Genomic DNA, 24,588 nt, shown 5'->3' with positions numbered 1-24,588 from the left:
CTATTGGAAGAAAAAAAATGTGATCACATCGTTAATTTCATCCTGTTTGACATTTTGCATAATTAGCTATTATGCTATTTATTAACAAAAACACTGAGTCAACCATTTAACTGTATTTTATATATCCTATCTGTTCAAGTTCAAGTTTAATGGATGAAAGAGAAAATTAGCTAGAAGAGGTGGATATCGTTAAGTTGAAAGTTATGGATAAAAGTGAACCCAATTTACAATTTGACTGATACTAGTGATTTTCATTAACCTCCAGACATGTCTGTTTGTGTGCCCCCTGACACATGCAAACTATGTTTTTTTCATTCTTTGTAATTATTTCAATTAAATTTCTCACAAGAGCCACAGTATACGTACATTAAAGTGTCAGAGGATAAAGAGTCTAAATGACCATATTTTGTCAATCTAAGGAGTATAATGCACATCAACATTAACATTTGTTCTGTATTCAGTAATTGTGTAGGCTGTTTAAACCTATTTAAAATGTGATAAATTGAGTGCTGTTGATATCAAGCTGTAACATCTTTGGATAGAAAATGAAGCCAAGTTCTTCTAATGCTCATTTGAGGCTGGCTCCAGAAGCAAGTCAGTCCCCATAGACTCTCTTTGTAAGATGGCCAACTAAATGGCATTATAAAGCATGTTTACAGCCTAGTTAAACTAATTGTTTTGGATAGTTTATGTCTAACGACTGTACAGAGGGTGATTTGTTTTCAATAACTCATGCATCATTGATACTGGTAAGACATAAAATCTAAGAGTGTGGCTGCTTTAATCGACAGGACGCTGTAGCTGATTGCTGTCTGTTAGGCCTCACCCCTGCGAATTTGGCTCATCAGACTGGACATGTTGACTGTGTTTGTACTGTTGGGTATTTTTTAATGGCGTTATAAGAAAAATATTCAGGCTTGCTCAGAATGGAACAGAGCTGGTGAGTATAGGGTTCGACTATTAGCACTCATTAGCAGATATTTGTCAGATCGCTAACGAAGCTTGTCATCTGGTAAATATGCATGTCAACCTTTCATCTAGATATGGTCACATCTGATTCCTAAAAAACAATATTGTCATGGTTCTTTTCCAAATGCTAACTTTACAGTCCAAACCAAGTGGGAACTCCACGGTGGCTATGTCTATCATTTATAAACAGTCTATGGTTGATACAGGAGCTGGGAGCTCATTGAGTAGGACACAATATGTCCAATATACGGTACTGTGCAAAGGTTTTGAACCACCCCTCAATTCATTACAGTTTCCTTCCAAGAAGCCAGACTTTCATGTTATTTTTAAAAAGTGGTCTTAACCCTTTCGTGCATGAATTATGACAACCTCAATCAGGATTTTTTTTTTCTTATGTATTTTTATTCTTTAGGCATGAAAAGATGAATAAAGAAAAAAATCCTGATTGAGGTTGTCATAATTCATGCGTGACAGGGTTAAATAACAATAATTACAGTGAAACACCTATAGTAACATTAAACGACCAGTGGGTGGCAGGGTATGGAGCGACACATCAGTGTCCAATGTAGTGGTTTATGTGCAAGTATGCCATCAACACTCAGACAAATACAAGAAAACACCCTTTGAATAGCTGTTCACAGTAGTGACCACTATGAGTGAAAGGGTTAAGGAAATAGTTGTGTAGGCTTTCTGAATGTCTTTCAATTTTTTTTCTTTGGACATTTGTTGCGTTTTCACCAATTTTTTAGTCTGGTTCGTGTTTTCAAAGAATTTTTTTTTAGGTCACCTAACACTGACCTATGATTGTTTAAGAATAAATATGGAACCTAACTCAAAGGATGGACCAGTGTTGTTTCCATGGCAATCCAGGGTGGCTGTAAATAAGCCTTTCTTAAGGAAAGGCAATGGGAAGAAAACTTTAAGGTATCCCAAATTCCATGAGAACTGTCCACTGATCAGACCGTATTTAAATCACCTGTCTAATATTGTGTAGGTCCCCAACATTCCAGGATATGAACAGAGAACCTCTGACACCAGGGCGTTGGCAGCTGACCTTCTGAATCCTGTGGGTTTTTGAGTGGGACCTCCATGGATCTGGTTTCTTCTTGCACGTCGCATACAAACTTGATCAGACTGGGATCTGGGAATGTTGGAGGCCTTGGGCTGTTACTGGTGTTCTAATACAATAGCTGTTTGTGAAAATTGCCATTAATAGCAGCGTAGCGGGGACGTTTTCCTGCTGGGAACGAGTGCTGCTGTTGAGTGGATGTCACCTGTCAGAGGAGCAGAACAAATTGATTTATATTATTTACCTGTCAGTAGCTTTAAAGTTGTTTGCATTGTGCCACAGAACAAGACAGCAGACTGCAAAATGCTGCAAAATAGAATGTAACCTGTGCTCAAAATCATCCTCTGCCACACAGCCGGTAATGAACTGTGGCTGCAGTATGACTGAGTAGTGTGGTTTTTCAGGATATTGAGAGGCTGGCGGTTCAGCTTGGATTCTCTTGCCCTTGGCCAGATCGAAATAGGACTTTTTCAACTCAGAATCTCATTCCTGTCGTCGTCACAGCCGGAAATATATGATGAGCGTCTCTTTCTCAGCAGTAGACCATGGATGATCACATTTTACACGCCCGTAACCTTTCACAATAAAAGACGAGGCCGCTGTCCGTGGTGCTGAAACCACTCTGCTCCCCTCCCTGCTAATGTGTTGTTTCACAGCAACGTGGCGCTTTTTCTTTAGCGTCCTTCCTTCTGCTGTGGAACTGTCACTTAAAAATAACTGTAACAAAAGGTTGACGGCGGCAAGAGGATCACCTAGTGTGTTATGAAAGTGAATAAATGAGAGTAAAAGGAGTGAGGGATCTCCATCTCTATTGCTCTCTCACTCATGCACACAGAGCGAGAAGGAGAGAGAGAGAGAGAGAGAGAGAAGGGGGAGGGAGTCCGTTCAAGCAGAGATAATTAGAAGAGTGGGTCACTATTGGAAGAAAGCAACCGATAAAGTCAGGGGAAAAAGGGCGAATACGAATCAAAGCCGCATAATAATATGAGAGGAAGGAGACAAGAGTCTTAAGTCTTAATGGAGCATCATCAGCACTGAAGTCCAGCCCTGGCAGACGCGAGCAGTTTCCTCCAGCTCGCAGCGTCCAATTACAGCGGAGCAGCTCAGCCTGTGTGGACTCCTCAGTGCTGCCCAGCCAGGAGCGAGCAGGGCAGAGGGAGGGAAACAATGTTCCGACGCTTTCCCCTGCTGTGATTTCAAGTGGAATTCCTCTTTTTGTTTTTAAATTATTGTTATTATTGTTAAAAATTCTTATTATAGTTTTTCTTTCAAGTCGCCCGACCGCTGCTGCCGAGACCAAGTCCGTGCAGGCAAAGAAAAGGGTAGGTTGTAAATGCGCTTTCCTTTCTCTTTTTTTTTTCTTTTGGCGGCGGCGGCGGGGCACAGCGCGCCTGGGATAGTGAGACTGAGGTATCTCACACTGTCGGTTGTTAGCGACCCCGTTTGACGTTTGATTTAAATCCAGATTGGTTGATTTTGTTTGTTTGTTTGTTTTTTCATTTTCTGTGTTGAAGTAACAGAAAACTGTGGAGCCCACTCCACTCACACAGATACCAGAAAGGGAGTAAAACAGAAGAGGTGGCTTGTTTTGGGAAATGTTATTATTATCATCTCATAGTTGAAGCTGGCAGAACACCATTTTTAATATTTTTATTCCTTTTTGGGGATTTTAGTTGTTGTTGTTGTTGTTGTTTTCCCCCGTGTCTGTGAGTACGTGTTACTTGAACTTATAGGTGACATATAACCGTTCCTAGAATATGTTAATTGAAGTTTTTAAGTGGAAAAAATAAGACCCTTTCGTTTCTGTATAGTGTCAATACTACAGTATCTAACCTGGTCTTTGTATTTTTTTTTTGTGTGTGTGTGTGTGTGGGGGGGGGGGGGGGTTAGTAACACGCCCTACAGACTTCAAATTCAGCTGCCTAGTGTAAAGTCCTCACATGGAAAGTCTGTCTAACTGTGTGTATGCTAAATCACTTGTTATTGCTGTGTATGCTTGTGTAGTTCAAAGATTTTTGTTTGTTTGTCTTTTTTGTTAGAATGTACATGAGACGGACAAAAAATGTAAATACCTCCCGGTATACAACACATATAACACACATATCGAGTACAAATACTGCAAGTCCGTATTGACACACATCACTCAAAACTCACCTTTGTATACATGACTGCTATAACAGGGTTATTGTATTGCACAGCATTATACTTTGCAGGTGTACCTAACAAATGGGCCAGTGAGTGCACATAAATAAATAATGACCTATACAGCTCAACAGCAGCACAAAAGGCAGCTGCCATGGAACAGAATCAACACCTGTCAAAGAGAAAAGAAAAAAACTTGAGGAATGATGAGCGTCACATATTCTGGGTTCTGCAGAGCGGTCGTATCTCACTGCACGGGGTCTGCCGGATAAACTGGGTCATCACTGTTTGACCAGCTGTCAAAGGTTCTTGCTGTTTGTCTTGACACAGAACTCCAGGCGTGATTAATTAGCAATCAGGTCACAGCAGTGATTTGGAACTTTGTGTCCTCATGTGTCAGCGCTACGATGCTTAAATAGTTCTCTTAGACTGTAGAATACCTTTCAGACAACTTACACTAATGTCACTGCAGACAGAGCTGCAGCATATCCAGATTATCTGACGAGCTGCTGCTGCTATTGGAGATACTTTAAAGTGAGGGACCAAGAGTGATATATGATTAGCATGCAGTAGTGTAACCCTACAGGAAGACCACCCTGCTTTCTTATTCGGAATTTTAGACATCTGCCTTCCCTAATGTCAAGAGTTGTAATGTGCTTGCCTCTGCTTAATTGCTATTCTGCACATGAAGTGGTGTGGAGCCAAACAGCAAACCCCCCCACCCTAGATAGGACCTCGTTTGTTTAACTCCGGGGGAGGGGGATCTGTCTTCCGTGGACATATCCGTACGGACAAGTTGACTTCTTACGGCTGCAGAGATGTTTAATTTTTCATTGGCTACTGTCTGCCAGACAATGATGACTGAAATGTCTCATGGCTGTAATTGTATAGTACCCTCAATTCTGGCCTGACTTGATACGGGCAGATGGCAAAGATCAGCTGAAATAAGAAATTCATGAGAAAAAAAAAAAAGAAGCAGATTCTGTTAAAGTTTCATTAATTCCTGCCTGTATGCCAGACTGTACAGATAACCACAGTATAGGCTAGGTGTCAGAGTGCAATTTGACACACGCCTGACATCCATTACTTGGAGTCAGCAGATGCTGTCACTTCCATGGCAACAAAGAAACATAATTTATGAGGATTCAGTGGCTCCTACCGCAGACAACCACTGCACACCCAAGTATTACAGAAGTGCAATATAGACGGATGATAAGCAATCATTATCGGAGCATTTCATTTCATTTCTGGACACATACGCTTTCACACACAGTTTCACTGCTGCTTGAGTAATACCTGCACTTTCAACTCGACTGCTATAAACAATATTTACAATTCAGATTCGTCCATCCAGAACAATGGGGGAGGGGGGTGGGGGGGGCAGAAATGCAGCCACTTAAAAGAAAACAGTCGCATAGAAAAAGAAAATCCATTCAAGTCAATGCTTCTGTCAAATCCAGGGAAATATAAAAATGGAAGGGATTGTTCTGCTTTGCCATACAGGATGATCTGTCTTCCCAGCATTCGCCTTCAAACTTGTCTGATCTCATCCATCCTTAAACCTTCAAACGTGAGTGGTGTTTGTCAGTGTGACATGTCGTACTGGGCACAGCAGAAAAACAAGAGGTTTGAAGCCTGACTGATGAAAACGGACCAAAATGTATATAAATATTAAAATCAATCAATCAGTCAAACTGCTTATTTTAATCTGGGGCAAATTAGGCAGCCTGTCAGATGCGGCTACTGTGAGAGAAACGGCTGGGACTGATCGCATCCACCAAGCTTGACAATTAGAATGGACAGTGTGCGACAGAGAGAGGCTGGAGGAAAATGTCTGTGAAAATGGAAAAAAAGTTGTGAGAGAGCACATGCGTATGTGTGACGTTGTGTTCGGAAAAGGCGACACAGCCTGCTGCCAGCGTGTTTACTAAATGAGTAATTGAGGCATGCATACACAAACACACAATTGGCTCATTTATGTTTGTTGTTCTCTCAAAATTTGCACTTAACTATAATTTCTTCAGGCAGGCAGACTGACACCATGCTCGCAGCTGTAAAGATGAAGTTAGAGCCAAAGTTAGTTTGGCTTATCATAAAGGCTGGATACAAGAAACAGCTCGCTCTAAGTACCCACTCAGTTTTGGCCGCTCAGCACATTTAGGCATGCAGACATGATCAAGACGATCTGCTGAAGTTCAAGCCGAGCATCAGAGTGGGGAAGAGGGGTGATTTAAGTGACCATTATAGTGGTGTTGTGAAAGCCACGGGGGCTGGTCTGAGTATTGTAGAAACTGCTGAGATTTTCCTGCACAACCATCTCTAGGGCTTACACAGAACGGTCGAACAGAGAGAAAATATCCAGCGAGTGGCAATTCGCTGGACCAAAATGTCTTGTTGATACCGGAGGTCAGAGGAGAATGGCCAGACTGCTTGGAGCGGACAGGAAGGCAACAGCAACTCAAATAACCACCTGTAACAACTAAGGTGGCAGAAGAGCATCTCTGAAGCCACAACTTGAAGCAGATGGGCTAGAGCAGTAGAGGATCACTCCAGGTGCCACTCCTGTGAGCTGACAACAGGAAACTGAGGCTACTATTCGCATGGGGCCGCTGAAAGTAAATAACAGAAGATTGGAAAAATGTTGCTAGATCTGATGAGTCTGTTTCTCATCCAGATGGTAGGGTCAGAACTGGGCATAAACAAAGTGAAAGCATGGATCGATCCTCCCTTATGTTAATGATTCAGGCTGCTGCTGCTGCTGTAATACTGTCGAGCATATTTTCTTGGCACACTTTGAACATTATTTAAACACCGTAACCTACCCGAGTATTGACCACAGTGTACTCATCTCCTGATGGCTGCTTCCAGCAGGATAACACATCGTGTCATAAAGCTCAGATCATCTTATACCGAATGGTTTCTTGAACATGACAATGAGGTCAGATGGTCTCTACAATCCCCAGATGTGGTGGATCAGGGGATTTGCATAATGGATATGCAGCTGACAAATCTGCAGCAACTGTGTGATGCTATCACATCAATGTGGACCAAAATCTCTGGGGAATGTTGAATCTGTGCCATAAATGATAAAGGCGGCTGTGATGCAGTTGCTGCACTTGTCTAATCATTGTACCTTAAACCAAAGCAGGTGCCGACTCCTAACCTAAAAGCTAGTCAACTCAAAGTGAAAACAAAGCTCAGCTGTTAGTGAAAAAAGAACACGAAACATGTCGTTCAGGTGTGGTGATTTTTGTCACTGACAGCCCACCTGGTTTTTTAAAAACAAGTATTAAGGCTGTCCAGATAACATTCGTCTGCTTACACACACATATACTAATGTTGGTTATTACAAAGTGCTGTAACTTTGGAGCTTGTTAGAAAATTTGTAAGAGATTTAAACATGGTGTTTACTGTTTGTGCAGCGTCTACAAGCAAGTGTCTCCACATGAATCTGAAGAAACTGAAGACAATGGGCCAAAGTTTTGCTAACTGAAACTGTCTGCATTGTATTTGTGGTCTGAGTCTGACTTAACCAATCATGTTTGAGCAGGTAATCCTTCACCAATCCATCAAATAGCAAGCATAGACCTGGATATACTGATATCGTGGCTAAAGCAGAAGATCTGGAAATTTGGCCCCTCCTCCCAGAGGCTAGTTAGTGAGGTTCCCAGACTGATGTATGTGTGTTTGCCTCTTATTATAATCATGTAGTCTGTTAGTAAGTGGGCAGCAGTTTCATGCTCTGTATTCTTTTATAAAAGGTCCTGGGTTAGTGAAAATGAAATGTTTTTGCTTTGCATTAAATCCATCTGGATATCCATCCAGTATACAGTATATAGTGGACTGTGTACGGCACCTTCATGCTGGTGCAAATACAATGGCTGATTTATTACTTTATCTGGTTTCCTTTGAATTGTTAGCTGTGTGTACTTTGTCAGTTGGGGTCGCACTCTACACCTGTTGTCTGAGTACAATTTAATTGTCAAAAATAGCAAAACAGAAGAAAAAGCACATCCTAGAAAAAAGGTTTAAAAAACTATGAATTTAAACTTGTTACATTTTTGGCCACATTAGTTTGTTCTATTCATAAATAATAAGATATACATGTGATATAGCAGCAGCCTTATTTTTATGTCAGACGTTTTCTGACACACTGCTTTTGCAGTGTTGCTTGTATTTCATCATACTAACCAGATTTGGGGGAGAAAAAAACGAAAAAGAAGGCATGGAGCAACAGAAAACAAGTCGCAAGGCTAAAACGGGTCGAAAACCTTCTCCTGAGCTGTGAGCAATCATGACGTGATGTTTCAGCCACCCTTCCCGGACCACGAGGGCATAAAAATAAATCTTATGTTGAAAATGGAATATTGATTATGCAGCGCCGCAGTCGCCGCTGTGCTTTTAGTTCTCAATTATCAGTCGCAAATCAAACTGACTTGCAAGGATTCCAGCACACAGACTTGTTGAGCCCGTGGGAGACACCATACTCTGATATTTCTAAATTGCTCCGCTCGTGGTTGCAGTTTCAGCCGGAGCAGCAGCCTGTATAAAGCGTCGCATGAACCTCAAAACAAAATCAGAGTTTGTGGGTTTATTCGAGGCTCCGTGCAGTTTATGTCAATATCTTCAGAGTCTATCTGCTTGCCAGCTTACATTAGCAACAACAGCCTCCACGTCACAGACAGATGTGTCACAGCAGTTTATCATGTGAACTCTTAAATAGCAAAGATTTATCGAGTTTGTCTTAGTACACGGAGAGGGAGTGAAGGTTTTAGAGTAAATGCTCCTCTGGGAGTGGTGGCGGAGTGCTGCTGCTGCTCAGAGGGTGATTTGGCTCGAGGCAACCTGACAGTTAGCTAGACACACACAGACAGGCACACACACACACACACACACAGACACACAAGTAACCCAGCAATAAGCAACATGCAGTCATTTACTGTGTTTCTCCTCAACACAGACATTCACAAATGCCAGCTCCCCTCCCCACTGCTTTCACGGTGAAAATCAATGGTTGCAGAGCCCAACTGGACAGAGTAATAGTGGAAAAATAAAGAAATCAATGCAGACTTATTAACTGAGCAGAGCTTCCTTTACCGCTGACAGAAAAATATGTGAGTGTTTGACTTGTCTGTGTCTGTGAATGATGATAGCTGCTGCTGGTTGTAGACAAGATGTGCAAGCGCATAAGCATATGAGCATCTTCCTCTATGTGTGTGTGCGTCTGCCAGTCAAGAGTGTGTGTCCCTGAACGTTGGTGGCTGGTGCTTGTATATGAGTGTTGTATTGTAGGCGTGCTTTGCATGTTCATGAGCGCTCCTGTGTGTGTTTGTGCATTTTGGTGCGCACCAACAAGACTATCTCTCAAAGTCAGTGTGTTACTCTTGGGTTAGTGCCACAGTGCACTGCCGGAGCCTTGGCCCTCGGTTTATTTGTGGACAAAAGGATGCTCGGAGACAAATGATTTAGCACCTGTCAGTCAGAGCTGAAGGACGGGCGATGAGAAAAGAGAGAGGTCAGAGACTATGGAAAGGGAAAATGATGGCGGCTTTTCAAGGAAACTGCGAAGGCAACAAGGAGAGAAAGAGGGAGGGAAAAGTTGAAGCTGGAAAAAGAGAAAGAGATTCAGAACCAAAAAAAAGAGAGCGAGAGAGAGAATTTACGATTTAGCTCTGGGTCATCACATAGCTCAAGTGCCTGTGAGCAATTTTCCCCTGGAAATGACAGCTTCTATTTCTGCAGAGTTGTTTGCCTAACAGCAGCTCACAGGGACTGTGGCTGGCCTTCAGGCCCTGCAAGCAGAACCTTCCCTGATTGCGAGAGTTACCATAACAACGGATGAGGCCGACCTGCACCGATGGCAACGCGGGAATGTGAACTTTGATTCCCGCCTCCAGCACTCTGGCTAGTCTGCTGCACCTCTGACATATCAACACCTACCCTTCTTGGCAAAAACAAGAGCAGGCTGTCGGTGCTGTGAGTGTTTGGTCAGCCAGAATGTAACTGTTCACCAGTGGATGATGATTTTGTTTGCAGGAACAGATCACTGTGTCAAGAGCAAAAGAGACATTTGTAATTCAGAAATGCCCAAATAAACAAGTCCAGAGCAAAATAATGTTTGCAGAGATGTGCGTGGGCGGACGTTAGGAGCTGCTGGTGAATGCTGAGCAGGGCTTTGTGTGATGCCAGGTTTATTAGATTTCCTTTGGCATTTGTTGACTGACATCTGCCCTGGCAGGTCTCTGCGGCCGCACTCTCCCTGGCTCTTGGCTCGCTCTACAAACCAACAAGCCTTAATCATCTTATGTACACTTTCCCACGTGGTCAATAAAGATATATTGCTGACCTCGTTTTTTTTTTAATGCCGAACAAAGCGCCTCCCTCCACAAAAACGTGGACAGCACAGACAGAGGCTTAGCTAACAAGCATCTGATTGTGCAGATTACCGCATGTTCCGCGAGGGATTACCGAGACAGAAATGAACAAATTGACCTCTTACCACCAAAATCCCACATCAGCAAAACAAAAGATAAGAGTCAAGTCTCTGCTGAATCTAGAAAAAGTGGAGTATACATTGTACTGCAAAACAAGTGTCAGCAGCATTATTTAAAGAAGCCTGCCCCCGCCCGTTGTGTTATTTTTGTCACTGAGTCCTTTCAGTTTGCGGAACCTGATGACTCCATGGGTACCCTTTGTGTGTGGGCCATCCAGACTCTGTATGTGTGCGGTTTTTAAAAAACTGAGCAGCCTTGGAAGCAAGGACAGAAATGCACGAGCTGTATTCTGGCAGTGGGTCGTTTGCATTGATGTTGGGCTCATGTTCTAACAACAAATATCAGACTGTGCACCCTGTTCTGAGTGTATTCTTAGCCGAGGGCAGGCGTCTTCCTCTCCGGTTCCCCTTCTGACACTTTTCAAGTTAAGTCAAAGCTATTTAGAAGTCATCTCGCTGTGAGAAGTAACAAAGGCTCAATGACAGACCAAGGCCTATTTCAGAATTCAATTTTTGTGCTTTCTCTTCCCAACAATAGAAATACCTAATTTCTCTGCATGCTTGTTTGGCGAGCTCCAGAGAGGAAATGGCACGCTTTTGTTAATAAGTGTTTTTTTGGTGAGAGGAGACGATTGAAAAGCTTATGTAGGTCACATTGTATTAATCAAGCTGGCTACCCTTGCAAATGCGCTCTAAATGAAACACACAATGTTAAAAAAAAATAAAATGCGGTTTTATTTCGTATTTGCTTAATACTGCAGCGTGACCGCACTGAGAATTACTTCTCAGCCACTGAAACAGCGATCCCAGTACTTTTACGCTTAGGCATTTCGTCTGGATTATAATGCTGCATACGGAGTGGACAGGCTTGATATCGGTCCGACAGAAGAGTTCAAACACCCGGCAAATGAAATATTTATCAGTCACAGTTTATTTCAGGCACAGGACCCTTTCATCATTTAGCTTTAATGAGAGCTGTGTGCATTCTGATGATTAATAAACTAAACGATCTTCAGATCGTTCCGAGCAAGATGCAAATACTATCAGTTATCTGTCCGGGAGACTCTTTAAGTAAACTAGGATTTTTCACAAGTCAGACAAGCTGAGGGTACGGGGGGTACCCTCAGCTTGGGGTACGAGCGAATGTTTTCTAACAATATGTCTGTGAAGGTTCTCAGTCATCCAGGTCATTGTAGTCAAAGGAGCTTGCAAAGAAAAGCGTCTGGACTTCTTTAAGTTGCTTGAAGACGTTTCACCTCTCATCCGAGAAGCTTCTTCAGTTCTAAGGTCAAATGGTGGGGAGTCCCAGATTTAAACCTAGTGGGAGTATCCCCCCGCAGAGGGACAACAATGTGAGATTTTAGATTGGATCAATGAGACATCGTCTTCTCTGCTGGAAGAAGCTGCTCCAGGACGAGGCAGGTGGCACAGTAAAGCACGGTAAATCAACCTGCTGTCACGGGGACAGAATGACAGGCTCAGTGTGACATTTCAGTGCATATTATATCTCCAGCCCTCCGGTATCCTCGTGTGACCTGCTGCAGATTAACTATTTTGAACACTGCCGGGCTGCATATGGTTGGCCAGCATTGAGTTTTGATGTGAACAACCAAGCAGAACAATAAATCCCTTCTGGACCGTATAGATGCAAAAAAAAAAAAAGAAAGAAAAAAGAAAAGAAAACGGGTGGAAAAAAAGAAGTGCATGGATGAGTTGCTCTGCGATGGGTTTATATCAAAGCAAGACGTTACTGTAAGGTGCAGCGAGCAGCCGATGCTGATGGTTTTGATCAGATGATTAGAGCTGGTTACCACTGGAGAGTTGCTTTGAGGAGGTAAATGTGCTTTCTGAGATTACAGAGTTCAAAACAGAGACTGTGACTCTTTGCTACACAATTGTGTGTGTGCGTGATTGTAAGACAAAGAAAGAGACCGAAAATGAGGGAGAGTGTGTTTGTGCATGCATTAAGCAGACAAGAGAGAGGTCCTTGAGGCAACCTGAACATCTTTTATCACATCTTTAATTAATTGAAGCCCATAATAGAAGCTGCTGCAGTCCCGCAGAATAGACACAGTTGAATGGATAATAGCTGGGGATGAAGAGATACGCTTGTTTTTGCTTGCTTTCTTGTCAATCCTCCCTTGCCATTTCACAGTTATATGCTTTAACAGCACATCTGGAGCTGCTGTCAGTCTCCGCTTTGAGAATAAAGTGCATTAACCAAGAAGAGAGAAATGTTTTCCCCTTTTTTCCCATCTTCTCTTTTCAGGTTCTGCCTCTGAAGACCTACTGTAAAGCCGTCATGGGCCTCTTGTGGTTCTCCAGACTAATCCTGATCATCCTAGTCCTCATCCCTCAGCCGTCCCTGGGCTGTCCCTCCGGCTGTCGCTGCTACAGCCTCACAGTGGAGTGCGGATCTCTCGGGGTCAAAGAAATCCCACAGGGCATCCCGTCTGTCACCGAGGTCAGTTGGACTGTATGTTAGGGCACTAGTTGCCCGTGCCCCCGCCCCATCCAAACACACACACATGCACACCAGAGGTTTTCAGTTGACTTCCTCTCTGATCCATTCTTATTACCCTGAAATGATTGTGGTTAATCAATTCACCGTGACCCTCTTTGATGTAAGCCTGAGGGAAGGGCTGCGCTGTTGGCTGTGTAATTATTCATTCTTGCTCAGAGCGCGACTCTCGCACGCGCTCTGATCATCTGTTGCGAAGATGTTTAACATTATGCCGTGGTTTTTTTTCCTCTTGGGTTCAAACCCCCCCAACATCACTGCAGCTCATGAATATTAATGTAAAGCATGCCCTGCATAAATTGTTCCATTAACCTCAGTCAGCAGGTCTATCTCGTCCATCACACTTTACCTCGTGGCCCCCGTGTTTTCCTCCAAGGAAGCGTCACAGATGAATGCATATTACCAATCAAGCTGCAAAATTGTGCACGCCAGATCCAACGCAGAAAGCACTGACTAAGACACATGAAACTACCATTACTACCACAGTGCTCATTCAGGCAGAATATAACCCATGTCCTTCTCAATTTACAGATGGCCACATCACATGCAGGTAATCATATATTGACAACAAGAAGGTTGCACTCGCAGAATGTGCGTGGGTGTGACTGTGCCGGCTCAAAATGGGGCTCTGCAGAACAGGCAGATTGTTGGCTGCAGCTAAAAGATGTAAATAAAAGATGGACCTAGTCACTGTGACATCACTCATTGTGGAGGCTCAATATGAAGCCTGATTTTGAATGTCTATGTCTTCACCCGGTGTTTTGAAACTGAACGCGAAGGGCAAAGGGGCAGATCTGGTTCAGAAACAGAGGCTTGAAACTTTTCAGTAACATAGTAAAGCATACCCTCAGGCGTCTCCGGGCTGTCCCTCCGGCTGTCGCTGTTCCAGCCTCACAGTGGAGTGCAGATCTCTCAGGGTCAAAGTTCCGGTTTGTTAAGTCAACACATTTTACTCAATTAAAATCATGTTGTATTCATTATGACTTGAAATTAGTGATGGATCCTATTGGGAGAGTAGGATCGCAGACAAGTGAGCTGATATGAGAACCACTCAGACAAACCTATCTGAAGCTTACATACTTTGGATGTTATTTGGATTCTCAGAAACACATATGCCAGATTTGAGAAAGATCAGATGAACAATAGGTTTAGAGCATACAGACATCATTAGAATTAGTAAGATTATCATAACTGTGAACTAGTTCATTCTGCAGTACATGGAACACCACACATGACTACATTTAACATGCACAGCCCAGTGAGGCAGTGTTTCAAGGTGGGTCTGTTTCTGGTTTAATCCATTGTGTGGTTAATTTCTACCCGCTGAGTGCAGCACAGCTATAAGCCACACTCATTTTCTTGTACAAAACAAACCTCAGATGAAACCTCACATCCTATCTTCTGTTTCCCTAATGTAATCAATGTGTGATCACTCTGCTAATTTCATTTACCCTGTCGTCCATAAAGACCATTTTCCTCCAGGACAACGCGATAGTGCAGATCCGTCTTCAAGACCTGACTCGCCTTGGCAGCCTCCATTATCTATACCTGCAGAACAACAGCATCTCAGCCCTGGAGCCCGGGGCTTTTCTCGGGCAGGGGCAGCTGCTGGAGCTGGCCCTTAATGGTAACCTCATCCACCTGGTTACCTCTGATATGTTTCGGGGTCTGGAGCACCTAAGGATCCTGTATCTCGCCGGCAACCAGATCACTCGAGTCCAGGACCACACCTTCAGAGGACTACAGGTTAGGTTGTGTCAGCCTGAATGTATTAGTTGGAAATAATTAATGCAAACTTTGAAATAGGTGTTCTAGGAAAGAAATATAGAATGTTTTTAATTCAATTCAATTCAATTTTATTTATATAGCGCCAAATCACAACAAATGTCGCCTCAAGGCGCTTCATAGATACAGAGAAAAGCCCAACAATCATATGATTGTATATCATGATATTTTACAGAATGATGTCTTCAAATCTAAAGCTACGTTCACACTGCAGGCGAAAGCGCATCAAATCTGACTTTTTTGACCCTATGCGACCCATATCCGATCATGGTATGACAGTGTGAACGGCACAAATCTGATATTTTCAAATCCGACCTGGGTGCGTATGTAGTATGTAGTACTGAATACGATACATATCTGATGTTTTAGAAAGCAACTGCTGTTTGAATGGTCATGTTGCATTAAATCCGTATTTTACGTCACTGACACAAGACAGACGCCAATTATAAGCGCCGGAGAAGCGCCCAAGAAGACATCGCGAACGCTTGCTGGCCATCCAGTGAAACTGTTGGGAAGACAACGTTGGAGAAACGTGAACATTTTATTGTGTACTGTATAATCTGCAGATTCTGACAGACATTACCGACTATCCTTTGAAGCACCGCTCCTCTCTAAAACAGCAATAAGGATAATTATTAGGCCATATGTAAATAACAAAATAACTTTATAACTTAAAGCCAAATTGGGAAACGTAAAGTCCGAAGTCTTTATATTAAGGGCCATCAGTCAAACAATACTGTTTGCTCTGGGTCTAAACAGAGCGCGTTGTGTGTGACGTCTTCTTTCGTGCATGCAGGCCGCTTTGAGTGTTCACACTAGAACGCGTTTGCTGTAACATTTTATTTGTAGTGTGAACAAGCAGACAAAAAAAATGGATTTGATCAAAAAATCAGAATTGAGCATTAAGACCTGCAGTGTGAACGTAGCCTAAGTCTTATTCGTGACTGATGTCTCCTTAATCCCTAGCATTTGGTAATACAGTACAGACTGACTCAGGTGGAGCTGAGACAGCCTCCTGTCACTATACTGGATAATTCTATCCCTTATGAACTTGCACATTTTATAATTACCTCTGCTTCCCCTGCTTTGTGTCATTTTTGCTGTCTGCAGCGTCTGCAGGAACTCCACTTGCAAGAAAACAGCATTGAGCTTCTAGCTGAGCAAGCCTTGTCTGGATTGTCGTCTCTGGCCTTGCTGGACCTCAGCAGGAATCACCTCCGCACCCTGGGAGCCTCATCACTCAAACCGCTTGTCAGTCTGCAGGTGCTCCGTGTTACAGGTAGGTAGAATTCCTAGATTATATTAAGTGTTACGATAATATGATAGAATAATGCAACACTGATTTTAATTCAAGGTGCCTTGAATAACTCCTCTCTTTCCACACTTCTGAATAACTCACACCCCTGCAATAATGTACTTCCAACCACTGAAATTCACACTCTACCAATGAAATTATAACAGCGGGTCACAGCAGGCAGACTTCCGAGAATTAAAACTAGAGGAAAAAGCCAACTAAATTAACGAAACAGCTAATTAATGGGACCTCATGTGGAGGAGCCTGTTTACTCAGATAAAATCTGGTAATCCCTCCTCCCACACTTTTCTAAAGTTGGACTGACCCTTACTGTAACTTCCAAGAAAGCAACAATCCCAACTTCACACTCGTTACATTTAATGACAGAGGCGTTAATGGATTCAAAGAGTGAACTTCTCTCCAAGTTTGACATTTTTGTCACTGTCTATATGTCCCCAAGAGTGTAAAAAATGTACACAGTCTGTTTTTGTTACTGTTTAAACAGCTCTATGATGTCTCTGTGACTATAAACATGAACAATGATTTAGTCTTGATTACTAAGGCCCATGGTCTTGCGGTGGGCTCAAAAGAACTCCACAGCACCACAATATGTTTTTCGTCCTGTCTCACTCTCATTATCCTCAACGGGTCACGGCAGAGCCTGGTTCTGCTGGACGTTTCTTATGTCCTGGGTTTGAAATCTTGGTAAATCTAAATTGCCCATAGGTGTAAATGTGAGTGCAAATGGTTATCTGTCTCTCTGTGGTAGCCCTGCGACAGGCTGGCAACCCGTCCAGGGTGTACTCCGCCTCTCACTCTACAGCAGCTGGGATGGGTTTCAGCCCCCCTTGACCCTGATTGGATAAGCGGAAGAGAATTGATGGATAGATTAATTGAATTGAATTAGAAAGTTGATATTACATGAACAAAAAAATATATTTAACAAATCCACTTCAGTAGATGATGCAGGTGGCCAGGGTTACTTTCCACCATGCTATCAGATTTATGCTAGATTCATTTTGACCTTGAAAACTGCTTTCCGTTTATGTCTGTTTCCTTAACTGCTTTCTTTCATTCCCTTATAGAGAACCCATGGCGCTGTGATTGTGCTCTTGGCTGGCTGAGAACCTGGATAAGCGAAGACGGACAGCGTCTCTTGAGTTCTGCAGAGCAGCGTCGGCTAATGTGCTCCGAACCTCCTCGCCTCTCCCACCTCAGCCTGGTGGAGGTACCTCCAAACAGTCTGGTCTGCATCCCTCCAGTAGTGCAGCTCGAGCCAAGCCACCTGACCGTTCGCCTAGGAGAGAGTCTTCGAGTCTCCTGCCAGGCCTCAGGATACCCTCAGCCTCAAGTGACTTGGAAAAAAGCCTCCCATGGTAAACCACAGTTGTCACCTCGAGGCCTGGTTCAAGAGCTGGGACCCAATGGGGAGCTGTTTAGGCCTGGGACAGGTGGAGCGGTGACAGCCTTACCAAGCAGTGGAGGGATCAAGGTGGGAGGTGTTGGAGCAATCCACGGGCCTGTACGTGGAACTGAGGAAGGTGGCGAGAGGGACAGCTTCGATCCAGACATGGGCAGCGGCATGCTGTTTCTCAGCAATGTCACCGTAGCACATGCTGGGCGCTACGAATGCGAGGCCTGGAACCCTGGTGGTGTGGCTAGGGTTACTTTCCACCTAGCAGTCAACATGTCTTCTTCCTCCTATTCATCTCAGTTTTGGCCTCGTTTGAACACTCACTCCTATGTTTCATCTTCGTCCAACTCCTTTTACCAGCCTGAGGTTGTGGATGTTAGCCAGGAGCCTCTGTATGAGCAAGACAGCATGGACTTTAATGCCCTGGGCCCTGCCACACAGACTGCTATTGCTGTTGGCATCTCCTTGCTGGCACTCACTGCTGTTCTCCTCTTGATTATGATCTACACTCGTCACCAGCAGTATCAGAAAGATGACACTGGCTCCTATTGCACGAGCAAGGAAGAGAGCATCCTCTATGTGAACGACTACTCTGACGGACCCACCACCTTTGCGCAGCTGGAGGAGTACCGCGATGACCATGGCCACGAGATGTACGTACTCAACCGAGCCAAGCCGGTCCTGGGTTCCACTTCGTCTGCATGTCCCATGATGAGCGGGTTTGTCCAACAGAAGGGCATGAAGGAGGCTCTCCTCGATCACGAAATGGTTCAGACTCTGACACGATCGGGGGGATTGGGACTACGCAGAAACCCAGCGGACGGGGGAGAGGGGCCCCTAACAACAGACCCAGAAGAGCTCTTCCTCAGTCAGAGTCTCCTGTTCGGATCACAGGTTGCCTATGAGATCCATTGTTAAGGAGTCATTATTATGCTCTGGCATGAAACAATATGTTGATGGACTTTTAATTAAAGACAATAATGGAAATCACCTTGGTGCAGTGATTTGAAGCATCAGATTATTATCTGGCCTTTTAAAGAGGGGAGATTGTCAGTCAGTAATTTCTGGGGGAACCTGGTTCACAAGTGGCCTCTGAGAGAGCTTCTTGATTGATTGTATGACACTCGTGATGGGTTAAGAAGACTGACGATTGAAAGGGAAATAACACATGAACCACAGCTTTCTGTCTCAAAATCAACCCTTTAAGGATAACTCTAGGTGGCTAACCTCGTCAGAAATGTTTAGTTACACTAAAAAGAGGCTGAAACGATGCAGCACACAGTGTCTACTTTATTCCAATTTCGTTCGTTACGCTTTACTTTTCGTGTTTCGTCTATGTTTTGTGTAATATATTACAAAGTTAATTCTCAGAGTGAAGTACAGTTGTTTTGTGAATCCTGCTACACATCCCATTAGAATTAGGCCTAAAGCAATCCTCTTACTGAAACTACATTAACATTACCCATATGTGCGAGTGGGTGTGGGTAGATGGATTTGTTTATAGAGGTTCATTCTGAATGCAGAAATCTAGTCTTTTTTATGTTTGTATCATAGCATTGTTTTTCTTGATGTTAACATGTTGTGTTGTTTTATACCTGCTGACTGCAACACTAGAACAAGATATTAGCATTTCTAATGTGTGAAGTCGACTCTCTGAAAGAACTCAAGCTTCATTAACGTCAGTCTGTAATTACCATTATGATGTTAATAATGTACATTTTGTCTTTGGTTTCTACATAATAAAATGTATTTTAAAAGAGAAAGTTTTTCCCTTTTCCCTCTTTTTCTGACTCTATAGTCCATATTTGAAGTGTGTACTTTTTCCCTGTGGTCTTCCCTTCATTCTATGAGATGTGAAAAGGGCTTTATAGAGAGACTGTAGATCTGAGTCACAGTGTAGAGGCCAGTCTGTGAGAGGTCAATGGTTCATAAACCATTTATTCTTTCCCTTTGCCGCTAAACACTGCAGATATCAAGTGTCCTTTCACAGCTACTTGTGGACTAAGATAGATGGTTGCAACTGAAAATGTGTTGAAAACCCAAATAATCTCTGCTGCTTTACACCAAGACCCAGAGCTGTATTGATTCTTGTTCAAAAACATGTCAATATTCTTTTTAAACTGGCCTCTCTGTAGGTATTTTAAAGCTGTTTATTACTGAGTATTAAATGTCATGGTTATGCTATGCAGCTTAATAAGGATTACAACCAAAGGACATGTTTTAAAAATGTAAAGCTTCTGTCTGCCACTAACACTGAAAGTATCAGCACAATGCCACGGAGCCAAATAAACAAAAGTATTGTATAGTCTGAGAATGCTCTCATAGTCCAGAACTGGTATATGCACAAGTGAACCATCCTGTGCATGTAGTAAATTTTTGTTGCAGTATGTGTTTGCTGAAGGTGGTTTCTATATAGCTATATGATAAAACAAGCAAAATTGCTTCAAAATAATTTTGGTTTCATGAACTTTCTAGACAAGAGCCATTTTTGAAACAAAAAACAAACAAGCAGCTCTGTTTTGGGTTGAAAATAGAGAAGATGGCACAGGCTTCAGGTATCAACATACTAACTAACTTTTAGTGCATAAAACACGGACATGCAGTGCCATATTTATGATTATTATGGGGTGGCATCGTGGCTCAAGAGTTGGGAGTTCGCCTTGTAACCGGAAGGTTGCCGGTTCGAGCCCCAGCTTGGACAGTCTTGGTTGTTGTGTCCTTAGGCAAGACACTTCACCCGTTGCCTACTGGTGGTGGTCAGAGGGCCCGGTGGCGCCAGTGTCCGGCAGCCTCGCCTCTGTCAGTGCGCCCCAGGGTGGCTGTAGCCACAATGTAGCTTGCCATCACCAGTGTGTGAATGGGTGGATGACTGGATATGTAAAGCGCTTTGGGGTCCTTAGGGACTAGTAAAGCGCTATATAAATACAGGCCATTTACCATTATTATGCATTTTGGAACCTAGAGCTTGGCAGTAGCCATTTTTGTATATATGTCTACTGTAGCCGCCACTATTGAGGTTCATCAAAATTAAGCAGTAAGGCACCAGAGAGGTTTGGTAAAGTGGGTCTTACTGTCTGGCTGAAGAGCTTCAGTTTAAAATCATGATTCTTTTATTTGTTTGATATAGATTCTCTCCTGAAGAAATAACTTTTATATAAGCGATCAGTAAAACTTAACATTGGACTTACAGACACTGGAACACAGATTAGAAAACTGATTAGTTACATTTGTAGCCTATCACCAAAAATGCCTGTTTAATAGCCAGAATAAAAAACCCTTTATTAGGCTGACAGCAACCTTTAATGTTTAAAAGTATCAGTTTAATGTTACAGAGCTCTAACGTGGAACTGTCATGTTAGAAATAAACAGCAGTACTAAGAGCATTAAAACATAAATGTGGCACGAATGACGGACCCCACCACATTATCACACTTGTCAACACACACTTTATTTCCTCTTGTGGTTTCCACAATACTCGCACCTGCAACTTTTCAGTTCCCACCCACCCATACGCCACCAACAACAACAACTACAACAGGACCCAGTACAGACTTTTATACCGAGCTTCCCCCGCAGCCACGCAACGAACCACGCCTCGCCACATACCCCCACCCAACTGGGCCATGTCCAGCTGAAGACATCAGCTAAGACTTGTAATTTTCCATAAGTCCTCTAGTGACTGCACCTACTCTGGAAAGAGGTAAGCACACATATACAAACACATGCCAGTGGGAGACACAAAACACAGAAGGAGAAGGACCTCAATGAATGTATCGGCCGTTGCAAATGAATATCAAGAATGTTTTGGAAAAAAGGGAGATCAAATAATCAAATGGGCAACTAACCCACATTAGCATAAAGACTGAAACTAGAAAAAAAGCTAGCCTGCCTATTCATTACTACAAATAACTCTGGATTTGTTTTATACCCAGATTTCCGTTTGATGGTATGATCACTAATGGAAAACTCAGTTTCAGGTGACACTATACATACAGATTTGCCAACAGCAGCATTACCGCCAGGGAGCTAAGCTAACACAAAGGATAAAAGTACAGCATTCCCCAGACACTGAAAAAAGACACAATCATCTGGCTGAAATTCACAACAACACCTTCTTATCACAGATGATGTATTATGCTGCCTATCTCACACAATGAAATGTGAAATACTCTTATTCCAGTTGCCCCCACCAAGTAAATGGATTTTCTTTGTGTCTACTATAACACAATTCGCGGGCTGTGTCATTACATGTCCGACAAAGCTCGGCTCACAATGGTTGTCATGGGCACAATGGATTCGGTACATATAAGTCATCAGGCTAATGTTGCTGTGTCTGATTGAGTCTTACTTTCTCTGTGTGGATCACAGCAGGTAGACAAAAACACAGAAGCAAGCACAAGACTGTCCAATAAAACTGCAGTACATCCAAAAATGGCAACGCTTGCTCGTCTCCATTAAGGCATAAAAGCTGGATGCATTGAAACCACATTGTGCACCTTTGCTAATCACTCCAAATGATTCCCTCGACCAGTTTACCTGCAGACCCATGCTGGTTATTAGAGACCTCCCTAATTGATTTAACAGACAGAAATTTATGCAAAAATAACACTAATGATGGCAGTAATATGGAAATCAAGTCTTTTAATGTACTGCCACTGCTAAATGCACCTCAAATGAGTAGTCAGTACATGATTTTGCTATTCCAAAATACACGGGCACTTTGCAATACAACATTGGTCACTGTGTGAGTGGATTATTCCCCATTTTTCATGCAGGAGGCAGTTTATGGTTTCTGAAAGGCATATTGTAGGGATGAATATGTTTAAGATCGAAGAAGAGATTAGAGTTTTTGGTTTATTAAAACCCTTCAAGGACTGCCAAGGGCAGCTGTCAACATTAAAAATTGAATTCTTTTCATTAAAAAGATAGAACGGGAGAGTTTAGCACACGTTACTAGTATAATATATATTCACAATAGGTACGCACACAAGCCTTTATTGCTGAGATGTTTTGCCAGTCTGATGTAGCTGTCTCTTTTTTATGCCTAAGTGATCCCATCAATCAACACGTGAGTGAGGATGCAGCAGAGAGGAGTGAAAGCTCATGGTTCTCATACTGATGCTGTTCTTTTCTTTTTTGTTCTTTATTTATTTTGCTATTTTAATTTTTCCCATTTACACCTTTTCTCAAACATCTGTTTTCATCTCTCTTCAAACTCACTTCCACACAAGGGAATTAATTTTTCTGTGAGGTCAAATATGAGCTATGTGAGACTGAATTATTGACGCATTTCTGCTTTGCCTGTCCTTTTCCCAGAAGAAGGGTTTGCACAAATTCCATCTAATGCTTCATGGCACTAACTTTGCGCACAGATTTCCTCCGCACATGCTTTTTTGTTTTGGATTTATGCAACTTTGATGGTGTTTAAACTGTTTTGCAACGTGAGATCAGATGTGAGATTTATTCATATTTAACAGCTGTAGTAAATAGAATACCAGAGCTGGGATTGTAAGCTTGTGCGTACCTGCAGAAAAAACAAAGAGTAAGAAACAGTAATTAACCCCCTGTGTGTTGTTTCAAGTCAAGTGGAATGTTTTTCAGCAGCGGTGTTTAGTTTGGATGCTCGGTTGAAAATGTGGAATTTTTTCCGTAATCATTTTTATTTGAGGCATGATTGAACACAGAGTGATATTTCACCCAGGTTTACATGATTCAAAGCTAGAAAAATGTTTTTTAGCACAAACTGTGGAAAACAGAAGAGAGATATAAAAATCAGCCATGGGTCTGCTTTCTGTCCCTCGCACTAACCTCCATACCTTTGGGGACACAACCTTCAGTGTGGCGGCCCCCGCTTTCTGGTACTTTCTCCCATATGATCTTCCCAATGCCCCGTCACTGGACGGTGCATCGGGCTGGGCTTCTCAGAACTCACCTCTTCAACAAAACCCTCAACCTCAAGCAATTACTGTTTTTACTCTTGTGTAAAGGGTCCTTGGGTTTCTTGAAAATGCTATACAAATCTAAGTTGTTGTTGTTGTTGTTGTTATTATTATTAAATTAAATTTAAATTCTCACCTCACTTTGTTTCTCCCAAGCCAACAGGCACAGCAGAGTCCTGTGGAAAGAAAAATGTCAGGTAATCACACTGATAAAAAAAAGATTATAGATCTCAAATATGACTGATTATGACTATATTGATAAAAATCCTTATTTTTTAATGTTATGACACGAGTAAAGTCACCAGCTGCCATAATAAAGCTGTGACTTTATTAGGTGCTCATAACAAATACTGACTTTTAAGCTTCCCACATAGCAAAATTGGTATGGCCCAGACCTGGCCCACACAATGTGCTTACACATGGCCACATACTGCAAAGAATGACGGCACTTTGGTGGCTCAGATCTGGTTTGCCAAATGTGACCCATTCGTGGGCCAGCACAAGACCAGTTGTAGACACACTGGTGGTCCTGTGCTGGCCCATGTGTGGGCAACCAAAGAGCTGTCATTCTTTGTGGTATGTGGGCCATGTGTAAGTTGTGTGCAGCCACGGGCCAGTTGCAGACACACTGCTGGTCCTGTGCTGGCCCAGAACAGTTTCAGCTCTGGCCCCAGATGTCAGCCTAATGTGTACCTTAATTAAGCCCAGTATGTAATAACAACATGTGCATAATAGTGCAAAAGTAACATGAAAAAACTGCTCAGACAGTGAATGGACTGATTCTTGTATAGTGTTTTCAACTCTCCCAGATTACTGAAAGTGCTCTATACAACATGCCACATTCACCCAATCACACACTTTCTCTTAACTGAGTGCTTCCTAACTACATTCATACACATTCACACTCTTGACATGCAGACTGGATGAGCCAGGGGACCGAACCACTAACCTTCCAATCAGTA

General features: G+C 42.8%; 1 protein-coding gene across 2 annotated transcripts; it reads left to right on the top strand.

Annotated features, from left to right (window-relative positions):
• The first annotated feature begins 2,978 nt into the window (after positions 1-2,978).
• On the top strand, positions 2,979-19,450 carry lrrc24 (leucine rich repeat containing 24). 2 transcript variants are annotated; one of them, XM_087831775.1, is made up of 5 exons: positions 2,979-3,360; positions 12,943-13,137; positions 14,662-14,940; positions 16,090-16,258; positions 17,359-19,450. In XM_087831775.1, the coding sequence occupies exons 2-5, from the start codon at positions 12,976-12,978 to the stop codon at positions 18,603-18,605; spliced, it is 1,857 nt and encodes a 618-aa protein (XP_087687901.1). In that variant the 5' UTR covers positions 2,979-3,360; positions 12,943-12,975; the 3' UTR covers positions 18,606-19,450. The 2 variants fall into 2 exon arrangements, with proteins under 2 accessions (XP_087687901.1, XP_006802800.2); XM_006802737.2 differs by lacking the exon at positions 2,979-3,360 and having other exon boundaries at positions 8,094-13,137.
• Positions 19,451-24,588: the final 5,138 nt, after the last annotated feature.

The sequence above is a fragment of the Neolamprologus brichardi genome, chromosome 18, assembly GCF_056152115.1.
Source record: "Neolamprologus brichardi isolate AB-2024 chromosome 18, ASM5615211v1, whole genome shotgun sequence".
Classification (NCBI taxonomy): domain Eukaryota; kingdom Metazoa; phylum Chordata; class Actinopteri; order Cichliformes; family Cichlidae; genus Neolamprologus; species Neolamprologus brichardi.
The sequence above is the reverse complement of the archived record's forward strand: the minus strand, read 5'-3'. Positions and strand labels throughout refer to the sequence as shown.

Coding starts and splice junctions, on each gene's coding strand:
- lrrc24 (XM_006802737.2), top strand. CDS start 12,769: ATGAAGAGATACGCTTGTTTTTGCTTGCTTTCTTGTCAATCCTCCCTT. Junction 13,138..14,661: donor GCATCCCGTCTGTCACCGAG/GTCAGTTGGACT, acceptor TCGTCCATAAAG/ACCATTTTCCTCCAGGACAA. Junction 14,941..16,089: donor ACACCTTCAGAGGACTACAG/GTTAGGTTGTGT, acceptor TGCTGTCTGCAG/CGTCTGCAGGAACTCCACTT.